At 42.7% G+C, this 12723-nt stretch overlaps 1 protein-coding gene across 10 annotated transcripts in view; it reads right to left on the reverse strand.

Moving 5' to 3' along the window:
- The window catches only part of LOC117758520 (disks large-associated protein 2), an 83199-nt gene that overhangs the window by 38170 nt on the left and 32306 nt on the right, over window positions 1-12723 (reverse strand). For all 10 annotated transcript variants that reach the window (XM_034580259.1, XM_034580258.1, XM_034580267.1 and 7 more), the window contains one exon: window positions 527-1683. In XM_034580259.1, the coding sequence (XP_034436150.1) occupies window positions 527-1683 (1157 nt within the window). The remainder of the gene's footprint in view (window positions 1-526; window positions 1684-12723) is intronic.

Raw genomic sequence — 12723 nt, forward strand, 5'->3', positions numbered from 1 at the left:
GGATAAATACATTGGCTTCTCACACTCACGGACACTCACGTAATTGCCCTCAAGAGAGTAACAGAAAGAAAAGTGCAATTCAAAAGGCTTCCCCCAGCAGGATATCCAATCAATACATCGATCACTCCATCTTATTCAGAATGACCCTCCAGGGGGAGGGAGGGAATATTGATCTCAATTATTGTTTGTCATATTTTCAGATAGGTGATGCTCAGGATTTCTGCCCTTTTCAATCCAGCACAAAAAAATCAGCCTTGAAATCCTGTTCCACACTTTCTTAAGAATTATTCAGCAGAGGTAAGGGTCTTCTTAAAGGGAGACGCTTTGAAGGAGGCGACATGTTTTTCATCTTTAAAGAAAACAGCAGCTCCATTCATATATGTTAAATTTGCATTGACAGTTAAAAAAAAAACTTAAACTTTAAATAAACACTTTAATTCACTGATGTCCCTAATAATAGCAAATACGATTGACAGATTGATTAGAAACAAACTATATATATTAAATTAAGTAAACGACCACCCACCTGCAGGTAGTGACATGTCCGTGAAGGCTTGAGGTCCAGATGCATTATGGGTTTCTCTAGATTGAGCGATGACTTCCTGTAGGCCTCCTTAGCCTGGCTGACTGTCAGTGTCGACCAGGAGCTCCTCTTCATGAATTTCCCCTCAGGCGCCATGGCCATGCTCTCACAGGCCGAGCACTTGACATCATTGTTACTCTTAGAGGTCTTTAGAGACAGGTCTCCAAAGTGGTGGCTGTGCATGGAATCCGGGTAGCAGTGGCTGACATGTTCCCCGTGGTGCCGCGACATGACACTGGGCGTGCGGTAGGTGCTGTCACTATCCAGATTGTCGTCGGAGCTCCACCAGCCACCAGAGCGGTGCTTGCGTTCTTTGCTCTTGCTCCTCTTGCTACCGTGTTTGGTGGAGTGGTGGCCGTGATGGTGATAACCTCCCGCTCCTCCTCCACCTCCTACAATATCACCTTTTGTGCCGTTCATCTTGGACGAGCCCTCCAGGGAGTGAGACTTTGTGAAGAGCTTCTGGACAGAATGAACAAGGTGTCGGATGCGGCCAGGACTCTCACTGCGTTGCTCGGTGGTGGTGGAGGTGCGCTGGTACTGTAATGTGTGGAAGCCGTCACGGTGTAGTGGCATTTGTTTTTCAAACTGGTCTAGAAGGTTAGCAGGAAGGCGGTTGCTCTTGTTGCCGGCGTGGTGGGCGGAGGCAGCCGCCGCGGCTGCAGCGGCAGCGACAGCTGGGGAGGTGGCAGAGGCTGTGATGGCAGCGCAGTCGTCCCGTGTGGCTGAGTCGTAATATTGTGAGCTGTAGTGCATTCTGGGGAAGGTGCTGCTGGAGATGTGGTCAGACACAGCAGCTGGAGGCATCATAACCGGCGCCATGATCATGCAGTCAGAGTGGATGGAGCTGCGCGGTGAGTAGCGGTGGTGGAAGTCCATGGGGCAGCTCTCTGTGGGGCTGAGAAGGTAGGACGAGTGGCGGGCGTCAGCGCCATGGTGAGCATGGAGGTCATGGATGTGGGGGTCGTAGTCCAAGCCATGGGGTAAAGGGATCTGGTGCTGGGAACGGCTGCCCGATAAGCCCTTCATGTTCCTGGCCGGAGGGAGGCGTCTGCCTTCATTGAACTTTTGAGACGGGGACCAAGGCGAAAACTTCTGGTCTGTTACAGAGAAAGGGAAAGACAGAAGAAAATAAAGACATAAGAAAAGATGCATTAAGTCAGACAGATATTGGCTCCGAACAACCATGAAGAGTAATTCTGTTCATAGCCCAAAGGCCCGTAATTTAAAATTGCTCTTGTGGTTCTCCTTAAAAGTAACAACATGATAGATAAATACTCGAGTGGGATTCTCTTTGCATTCCTCCATTCATTCCTTTCTCACGAAAATCACTTAATCTCGATGATACTAACAGTTTTTGTGTGTGTTCAAGTTAGTGTATATTAATATTATCATCCTTCTATCTACAGCACAGTATAGTGAAGTGTACAGAACAACAAGGGACCTGTAATGTGAGTGAATAGTCAGGAGACCTAGTTGATAATTGGCCAACACACAAAGTTGTTATACTCAATATTTTTATTATAGTAGGAAGTCACAGATGTACACAGCTCTGACATATCGTTAAAATCAGTTTCCAAATTTAAAGTTGCGGTTGGCTGATTTCTCAATAAATATTTCTCTTTGACGTCAGATCGAAATAATTTCTCTTCTACAACGAAAGGGTTTGTATTTGGATTTCATGAGACACTATTTACCAAATCTCTTCTGAAAAGTCGTTCCACTTCAGCCCCCAAAGAAGCTCGGAGGTTTTTTACTGATTATCTCCTTCAAGCAACGATGACTTGAATAGTCTGTCAGAGTAATATCTTTTCGCACACATCAGCCATTCATTGTTTTCCGTAAGTGTGGATGTCAGCATTTCACAAGGAGAAAAATACAGAAGGTGAAAATATTCGATAGAGTCACTGATAAGACTGTTATTAAGGAAGTGAAACAGGAATTTGCAAAAATCTAAATGCTCCTACCGATACCTTTAATAATCATTACAGAACATTGTATCACCAGAAACCAGCTGTGTTGGACTACAATCATCAGACTATCTCTTTAAAAGCAGAGCTCCACTTTGCTTTAATTCCTCCGATACATTCCTTCATTGGAAGACCATGCTCCTGAACACATCGCACAGTAATCGCGCGAGTGATTCCCTCAACAAATTGACTCTGTGATGAAAGAGTTGTTATATAAAAGTTCTGTGTCAAGCCCTGCGGTGCACCAGTTGTTATTAGCCGTGCACCTAATTATTCTACGCGGAGCTGCAGACATCACTGAGCGGGAATCACAAAGAGCGACACATTCTGCCCAACTGCAAAGAGATGAGACAGCGCGTCGTGTGTGTGAGTGATTAACCTCGTAAAAAAACCTTTTGCACTGCCAATCTCTGCAAGGTGTTTAATGGAGAATGCTGCTCAGGCTCCAAATACTGTGCTGAAACAACAAAGGCTTGTATAGTTCATTGTCACTGCCGGTAATAACCCATCTGTACTTTTCTGAAAAAGGAATAAGGAATAATAATCCAGTTTCTCTCTCAAGTTTCCGTTTTTAGATTCATTTAAGCTTTTGATTCTCACATCGGAAAGTCTGGACCAAGGTTCATGTCTTGTTATGCATTTTCATTTAGGGAGCATACTAATTGTATATGACTTGCGTATGTCCTATCGCCATCACCTACGTGAGCTGCATATACATCTACTTGATATTGATTGGTTGGTAGATGTGTGTGTGTCTGACGCTGCCGTGTCGTCAGTTCGACAGGTAGCAGTCTTTCCATTTACACATAGAAAATCAATAAACCACTTCATTTAGTCAATTTCTTTACCACTGTAATACCATTAAAGTATCACTACCGCCTTCAGGAGAGGTAGTTGAAACCAGTTGGAATGTGAGTGTCCTTGTTGTTCAACCATTATGTTGTCGGAGGCGACGACTGCAAGCAATGCGGCAGGCCTGGTAAACTATTTCAAAGTTTTATAGTTTAATGCCATCTTAACTTTCTGCAATCGATCTGAAACTATTCCCACTTTCACATTTTCACACTGCAAATAAACTGAACCATGTTTACATTATGTAAGAATTTACCTGAAAAGTAAAATTGACTTAGACACCAAGTGATTCCTTATCTAAATCCCAACGTGATTACTAATCCGATTAAGGCTAATCCATAATTTCCCAGTCCTGTTTATATTATACAATATTATTTTCCTTTTTCCTCCCTCTCTCTTCCTCTCACACACACACACACACACACACACACACACACACACACACCTTGATCATCATGTATGTCTTGCCCATCAAGACGCAAGACAACGTCGAAAACAGGCAGAACAACAAAATGCACCAAAATGAGCAGTGTTATTAAAAGAGTCTGGCAGCCGCGCTCAGCTCCGTGCACGACAATTACAGCCAACATTCGTATCAGTTTGTGATAAAAGCTTCGAGGTAAACAGAACGTCGGAGCGTCTATTTTCCCCCCCTCTAATTAATTTCTTGAAGTTCTCTTCGGCAGGAAACCCCGGCCTGGAATGGTGCACATCGTCTTACATAACGCGGAGGAACTGTGATCTCTCCTCGCACTATTTCAAAAAGAGCCAGAAATAAAATGCACAGTTGTCATGGCAACCGCTGCTGAAAAAAACCTTGGAACTGTAATGGGATTTTCAAGGTTGTTTGGGGTGGATCCTGATCTCACCAGCAGGGAAGAAGAGACACATACAGTATGTAATGTGTTACAGACACTTGAGCTTGACTTGCCATATGGTCTACTGTGTTTGATGCCCCGTTACCGATTGCACCACATTTTGTACACTTTAAATGAATGATGAATTTAAGCAGCAGCAGCAGCAGCTGGAGGACACACAATGAAACTCGACTTAAAACTGTGTCTTATTAAAATAAAAAATTAAAATAAAAATCTGAATTTAAATGTGTCTCACCCGGTGCCACAAAGTCCCTCCCTCGGAAATCAATACAGGTTGAGCAACAAAACACTTTTGAATCACTAACCTTTAAAATCCATCATCAGTGGGATGGTTTGTGCTGCAGGTTTTTTTTTACCAACAGACTTCTTACACCATCGCTGAGCAGATGTAATTATTGTTTTCATTTTACTAACGTCCTTGCCCTGCTTTTCAATTTTGTAGTAACAACAGTAGAAGACATTAAAACACAGTATTATTCATTAGGAGGTGTAATAACCCTTATTGTGATTCTTCTTCACTTTTAGCCTTTCACGTGTTTGTGATTTATCTTAGCAGAGGTTGTACATCTGGGGTTAAAATACCGTGTGTGACTATGGGAAGCAGTTGATGTAGTGTTGTAATCACTGTAATAATCTTTCGGTGGTCCTCTCTTTATCTCATTTCATCCATCACAGCTCTCTGTTGTCTCCCTAAGCCTGACTAGCTCTCAAATTTACCACACTGAAGTAGAGGACATCGACCAGTTGCTAAGGCAACTAAATGTGTCAAATTAGAGCCTACAACGGTAATGAAAGCACACAGAGACGGTATGTGTGTACATGCATGCCCGTGTTATGCTCCGTTATGTACAGTGTAATGTAATCCAATCATGTATTTTACAATATACACATTTATACACGGTTTGTCAGTATGTCAACGTATGACATACACTATAAAGTAGGTTGCATTTACTTGCAAGGCTTCATTTACATCAAAATGAATAATCGGGATACCAGCAGGTGCGTTTACATCCTCAATGAGTGATGGTATAATGCAAGAATTAACCTAGAAACCAAATTCACACAAACCATAAAACCGACTGTAAACCCACGAGTATGCAGTTCTTCGCAGTGTGTAACAGGTAACACTTGCTGAGAGCATGCCCATTGTGGAAATGATGAGGGTGGTAAAAACTTTATGGGTGTTTTGACAGCACACGGCTCTACAATGAAGCAGCGGCACAAAGCACAAAGTCAGAGATGTTGTTATGACTGTGTGAGAATAATTTGGTTCCTTATGAAACTGTGGTTGGCCAAATTAGACTGTGGTGGGCTGCCACAGGTGGTTCATAAGACCATCAACAACTTTAAATGTATAATTCTCTGTACAGAATCAGTAAGGACATCAGTTTTAAACCCAACCCTTCTAGTTAAAGAATGGTAGTAACTTCTCAGTGTCTGTCTGAAACCCATTCCCAAACCCAATAATCTATTTTCATGTCTCTAAATTGAATCACATCATTAAGTTAAAGGTAGCTTGAAATACACAGTATTCTTCAGAAGGTATGGTCCGCTCCGTCGTCCAGCTGCCATCCCTCCTGCCATGTTTGCTTATCACCGCTAATCTTACAAACAGCCAATAGTTAAACCGTTCTCTGACCTAATGGCACTTGGATGTTATCCTTCATGTTATCCTATCCAAGGAAAGAGCAGATACAGTACATAGCTGTTTAATTAGTCACCATATCTGCATTGTATCTGCTCAGGCTAAATTACATTTGCTTGGTCCAGCGGGCTTTATTGACAAATTCATCTAAATGCCATGGTTCGCTAAGATGTCCAGCCAACATCAATGTTTATCAAGTTTTACTAGTCTTTCAAATAACTAATCATCGACCACTCTGGTATAGGAAACGATGTAAGTACTCGGAAAACTGAAAGCATCTGTTTGCACTCACAGAGTTTCAGTGTAACTCTCAGTCACAGCTCCAATGTGATTATGTGAACTCTCGCGAGGTGCTTTGATTACTCTGCAATCAGCTGTTTAAAGTCTAATCTTTTAACCCAGATTAGAGTCTCCAGCTATCAACCAATTCATTTAAAAATAAAGTACCAAGAAGCTGCTAAAATGCTTTTTTGCTCCATCAATCAATCATTAAGCAGAGTTAGATTATGAATGCAATGTAATTATCCACAATTACCAGTTCCCCTTAGATCCATCAGTACACACAGCTATTCCAAGAGCACTACTACTCAAATGTAACATAGTTTATCTTTAATATCTCATATTGTGACCACTTTTTGATTCACTTAAATTTAAAGAATTCTCCATTCCATCCAGTAACTATACCACTTATCCTTTTGGGGGGTTGCTTTGTATTGTTAAAATATATTAAAATATTCAATCAAAGACTGCCTGGGAACATCCTGAATGGCAACCTCCCCAGCACTTGGATTACTTTCTCCTCTGGGAGCGTTTCTGTCCCTTAGGTGAATGTGAATGAGGCTGAGTTGAGTTGAAATACTCCTCTGTAGTTCTAAGTCTCCAAAGTGCAGAACCGAAATGCTGTGGTTAAACTCAAAGACTTGAACTGACGTAGCCTGTAGCATATCTCCCAACAGAGCAAGAGTCCAGTGACACCTGCCACCGATCCCTAGCGAGGATGTGAAAGGTGGTGCAGTCAAGTTATGGCAGTTCATATCACGTAACAACTCGGTGTGGTCTGACAGCACAAACAAACACTGACTGTCTGCCTGAGTCGGCTCGTGTCATCCAGCATTTGCAGCAGACTGCTCTGCAACTTCCACTAATACATAGTGGCCAGTGCACTGTTCTCCGTGTGTGGGGGAGGTGACATCAAGACAGGGATGCCGGCAGGCTCAACAAACTAGTAACAAAAAAAAAAAAAAGAAGCTCGCTGTGTCATAGGGCTGAGTCTGGATAGCCTGCAGCCAGAAGCAGAGAGAAGGATGAGTTCTCAGCTCAGCCTGGACATTACCTCCCACTCTCCATACCATGAGCAAGGATAGAGCACCTTTAGCCTGCAGCTCATTCGCCTGAGGTGAACCGTGAATTGTTTCAAGTGCTCATTCGACCAGACTTCCATGTGACTTCCGCACAACTCTTCTGTTTCTGTAGTAGCACCAGCTTCAGTTCCCTGGGAAAAACTCAATGAAATTAACTTGGCCGGATCTGCACAAGAGATGTTTCGATACCAATAATACCAGCATCGGAAATAACTCTGATACTGCCGGAAAGGGGGCATCTGCGAGTACACAGATCTATGTACCGATCTGATACCACGTCCTTAGTTTCACCCACATTAAACTGCACCACTCTGAAGAGTAGTTGTGCTACACTGCTACCGGAAAGTACTGTTTTCAGAGCGCCTCAGAAGAAGTGATTTCCGGTGCTGTAGCAACAGATACTAGCTCGTGGTATGAGAGGACAACTAGAACCAGGAGCAAAGAGGAAAAAAGAACCTGTGATGGTGATTGATGGACGTCAGAAGGCGGAGAATTAAGCCCCTGAAAGGTTTTTTGAGAAAAGCAAGCAACCTTGTGTCGACTTTCGGGAGAAGGGGGAGATTTCAGAAGATTACATGCAGCCATGGAGGAAAATGTAAATCAAACTCTGCAAGTCAATACACCACTGGCAAGGATTTTTTAAAAATATCGAATTAAGGTGACAATAAATGCTGTTATCTGACACGCTGGATAAAATGTCTTCAGCTGTCATGATTGAAAGGGATTCTTCCTCAATAGGACAATAGGTTGTAAAAATTCAAATACTCCCCCTTGTCTCTTTAAGAGCTTACAATGCAGCTCCATGAAACATTGATGAGAGCTTTCCTGTTTCACAGCTTATGCAACAGCTATTCTGGTGCATGAGCAACAGACTATTTCCTCCGTGCCTTAAATGTGCTTCTGTCAGCACCTGATGCAGCCTGTAAAACATATCTTCTCCTGACAAAGCTGCCACTCTGAGAAAGAGGGGGGAGAGAGATTTGGAGCCCGGTGCGGAAGAGGCAAAATAGAAAAGGAAGAAGAGAGGCGGCGGCGGCGGCGGGGGGGGGGGAAGCCTCTCTGCTCGCTCTGCTCTCTGGGAAACCAGTGTGCTGAGTTTAAGCTCTGTGCTACAGTCAGCGCCTGGCCAGCATTTCCCAAGATGGTTGCATAACTTGGAATAAATGAGACCTTCCTCCTCCACACCAGTGCACAGCGAGCTAATGCCACAGGGGAGAACCGAGCAACAGGCAGCCAAACTGTAGAGCATGAATCACACTGCTGGAAAAAAATAACACCCCTGAAATGATTTATCGATCGGCGTTGAGCAAAAAACATCCGCTCTTAATCAATCCTTATTACTTTCGCTGATTGTTCCTCGGCCCTGACCTCGACATCGAAGACTGACCTCGGAAAGAGCAACAAGCCACAAACCAAACAAATCCAATCAGGTCAGTTACGAAATTATCAGACATGACGGTCATGACATTACGTCTCTCGAAAGGTTGGAGATGATACGGAAACGAGAAGGGAACTCGATGTCTCGCTCAGCGCAGGTCAACGTCTCGTAGTGAATCTCAACTGCCGGTGTTTCCGATGATGACTTCATCAGAAAAAAGCAAAAAGAGGCAATATACCAACCTCATGACAAACCACAAACTAGCACCAAAGATGCTGGTTGTATGATATTTTCGCCAAATTAGCCAATCCTCTTCTTACGGGGGAAACATCATACCAAGGCAATCGTGTTTTTGCACACAAGCTAAGTTCTACACATGCAGTTTTTATTTCCAGGTGAACGTTAGAAGTGCAGTTATGGCTCCTTATTCATTCAGACAGGGGTCCAGTCTTCTTAGCCTGAAATAAACGCCCCTGGGAGTTGGCAGGTTGGGCTGCTGAGCGGAGAGACTTGCCCCGTGAGGAATCGCATGTGCTTTTCGTCGCCTGTGATTTCGTCTCCTTGTTGCCTCAAATACAAACGAACAGAGTGTATTCCTGTCTACCTAAGGTGTCCTACCCACGTCTCGAGCTACCTGCCAAAAGAGAAGTGTCGGTTGCATTCAGCACCCCGTTTCTCTTTATTCTTTTTTTAAACAAAACAGCGTTCATTCATTTTCATTGCCTGCTAATTGTGAGTCAGGGTCACAGGAGTCTGGAGCCTATCCCAGCACTTGATGGGAGGCAGGTGGATCATTTTGAACAGGTTTCCAACACTCAGTGATATCCAAACCTCAAAAGACAATTTAGAGACTATTTGTGAGAAAGCTGACTGAGCTGATGAAGCCTCTTCAACAGAAAAACCACGTCACATTCGTAGAGTATCCTGGCTACGGTGCGGTTTATTGGAATATTCTGGGTATGCACTGCAGAGACACAGTGTCCTGGATGTACTAGATGTATTTCCTCAGTCAGAACCTGTGGCATGGAGACACCTCTGGGCCACACTTTTTTATTATTCTCACTCTTTCTATGTGGCTAAAAACACCTGAATCCGTTTGGACAGGAAAAGGTGTCAACGTGTGTGTTGTTGCACCGGCCCAGCTTTTCTCTCTTATTTGTTTAGACGATTGAATGTAACATTTGACATGTCCTGGCAATGATTGAATTCATATTGTAAAAGAAAAGGTAACGGTGAATAGCAAATGAATGTTTACTGGCAGGAAATAACTAAAGCATCTGACTGTTAATAAAGGTGTAATCGCTCCAGCAACGCTGCAGAGGCCGCGGTGAGGAGACGGCTCATTACGGGTAAAATGGTTTTGCTCATGCACACGGGGACAGCAGCGGAAAAATTATATAAGTGTTAGACCTCGCAACTGAGACAAAATCATATGCAGTTGCTTTGCAGCAGAGGCCGCATTTCACCTTTTGATATCCGCCCACTCCCTCCCACTGCTGCTGCTGCTGCTCTCTCCTCGCTGAGCAGACACAGGCTGATGTTGTAGTGATGCCACACACCCTGGACACAGTCTCTTCTCTGCACCCTTCACCACAAGAAAACGCCAAATAGGGAGCTTAGAGTCCATCACTGCTCGGTGTGCAGCAGCCTGTAAAGCCTCCTACACTATCATTTAACACACCAAGGATGAGGTCCTGTGTAGAGCTGAAATATATTCTTCCCTCAGGGGTCTTGTGTAATTCCACAAGTGTATACATTGTGCACGTAATGTACGAGTTATATAGCAGAACAGAGTCTTTAACTGGGGTCTACAGGAAGTAACGAGGACCTCATGATTTAACAATGAGCCTCATGCAAGAACATGTTCTTGCATGCAGAATATCGTACGATCATGAAACGTCAGATTCAACAAACGCTTCTAACTTCAGAAATGTGTCTATATGGCGTGAAAATCCCTAATGAATGCCACTTGTGTGCATTTAAGCATATAATACCATATAAGGCTAATCTTCCTTCCGCTCCTGTTCATTCATGAAAATTGCATCAAAGAGTAAAAAGGAGAATTTGCTCAAGACGAATACCAATTGCATATTTTGCAGCACTAAGCAGGAGGTAGATGAATACATGTAGAATTATATTTTAATTTGAATTACAGAATCATGTCAATATAATTATTAAAATGTTTTTATTTGCTCCAAAGTGTTGAAATATAAAATGCATTAGAGGAAAAACTTGAGTAACGGCGGACGTGACTCCCACAACAGGTCAGAAACACTTGTTGAATGCAAAAGTTCTCCTAAATCGATCGTATGCATTATTTAAGAACGGCTTCTGCCTGAGGCCCATTGTTCGTTGAGTCTATGAGTTGTAGTTTGGAATCTAAACTGTAACATAAGAAGGCAGCCATGTGAGAAATTCATAACAATAAGCGATGATACAATATAGGAAAAGACGCTAAAAACCCAAGATGTAGCAGACGTGAGTTGGAATCTTATCCTTTCCTCTTACAGCAGATATTGACACGTCTCCATAGAAACGACTCATATGTAGTGTTTAGCCGTTATTAAAGCCTTTGTGCAGCTTGTGTGAGTTTAAATATTGAGACATCTGTTGCACTTTAACCATCTTGTCTGTGTGGGATGTTTAAGCGTCCGCCTACAAAGCACTAACCTCCACGAATTGAGGGTTTTAAATTTATGACCACGCGGATTATGCAGTTTTATGCTACATTTGTCGTGTTGCAGGTTTAACCAGCTCCTGACCTGGGTACTTGTTTTGTATTCAGAATCAATACACAAGTGTTTTAACAGTTTTTTGTGTTTAAAATGGAAATGATCTCAATAAGCAAATTCAGTTAAAAACTGCAAAGAAAAGAATCAGAGTGTGCATCGCTGAGGGGGGTGTTCTGCCTCATCAGCATCCTTTCCAGTCCCTCATTATAACCACAGGCCGTCACTGACTCGGTTCACCAAAGTTAACAAGTTTAAAATTCTGCAAATACAGCTTGCGATACTCGTACACCACTTCTGAAATGCTAAACGCGTCAATGCAACCTTTTCTCAATAAAATAGTCAATGAACAGCGTATATTTCTGCATTGTCAGTTCAAGGTATAAATTTACCAGCTTGCAGAAAACTGTTGTGGCTTTCAGGACATTTTTAGAAAATCTTCTACCGTTAAAGATGCTGAAGTGCAGGGAAATCAAACTTTAGCATTAACGAAACAAAACGCCATTCAAACTTAAGATGGGCCACAGCTTTGCTTTTTGAGCTATAAGTTAAATGTGTTGTGTTTTATGTTGTCAGCTAATTTTAGGCTGGTAATTATTGTTATTACCCTTTTTTGTCAATTGAACAAAACACAAACTTATTACACCGAGATTCACAAAGTCCCAAAAATAATCAGTATCTAACCGTGTTTTTCTGAATGTTTATAAAGTGTTATCAACCTTAATTCTGTTGGTCAGACCGACTGTAATACTGTTTTCTCTTATAATGCAATATATTATGCCACTACTACTGCAACTACTACATTAAAGATGGGGCACTGTCCTTTCTGCACAGAAAGAGAAAATACTTCAGGAAGAAAAGAAATCCCATCAAAGCAAAGCGCATCACAAATGTATTGTGTTAGTTCATGTTTTCTTAGAAACAGAAAACAGGAGGAGAAAATAGCTTCTTCCCCCCAAAAATGCCCCGATAGCTGCGTCTCACATCTGCAACAGCTGCAATATTAAAGCCCACGCCCGCCCGTCATCCTCACAGATTTAACAGATGTTTTATTCAGAATGGAGGATACTCTTTTTGGGTTTCATTCCAGCAATAGAACAGTGATACTCCTCCAGTATATCTCAGCAATCCGCCTTGACTTAGAGTGTTGCAGTGCAGTATGTGGGGAGACATGCAGCAGCTCAGCCTGTCCTGCAACAGGAACATCTGCACAAACACACAGTGTATCACACATTCATTTTTTTTAAAGCCACAGGCGAGAATATGTAAAATGAGAGAATCCCTGTAACTCACTGTAACCCTTTGGCATTTGTTCCAGCCCGAAGCT

This window comes from Hippoglossus hippoglossus, chromosome 24, assembly GCF_009819705.1.
Source record: "Hippoglossus hippoglossus isolate fHipHip1 chromosome 24, fHipHip1.pri, whole genome shotgun sequence".
NCBI lineage: Eukaryota > Metazoa > Chordata > Actinopteri > Pleuronectiformes > Pleuronectidae > Hippoglossus > Hippoglossus hippoglossus.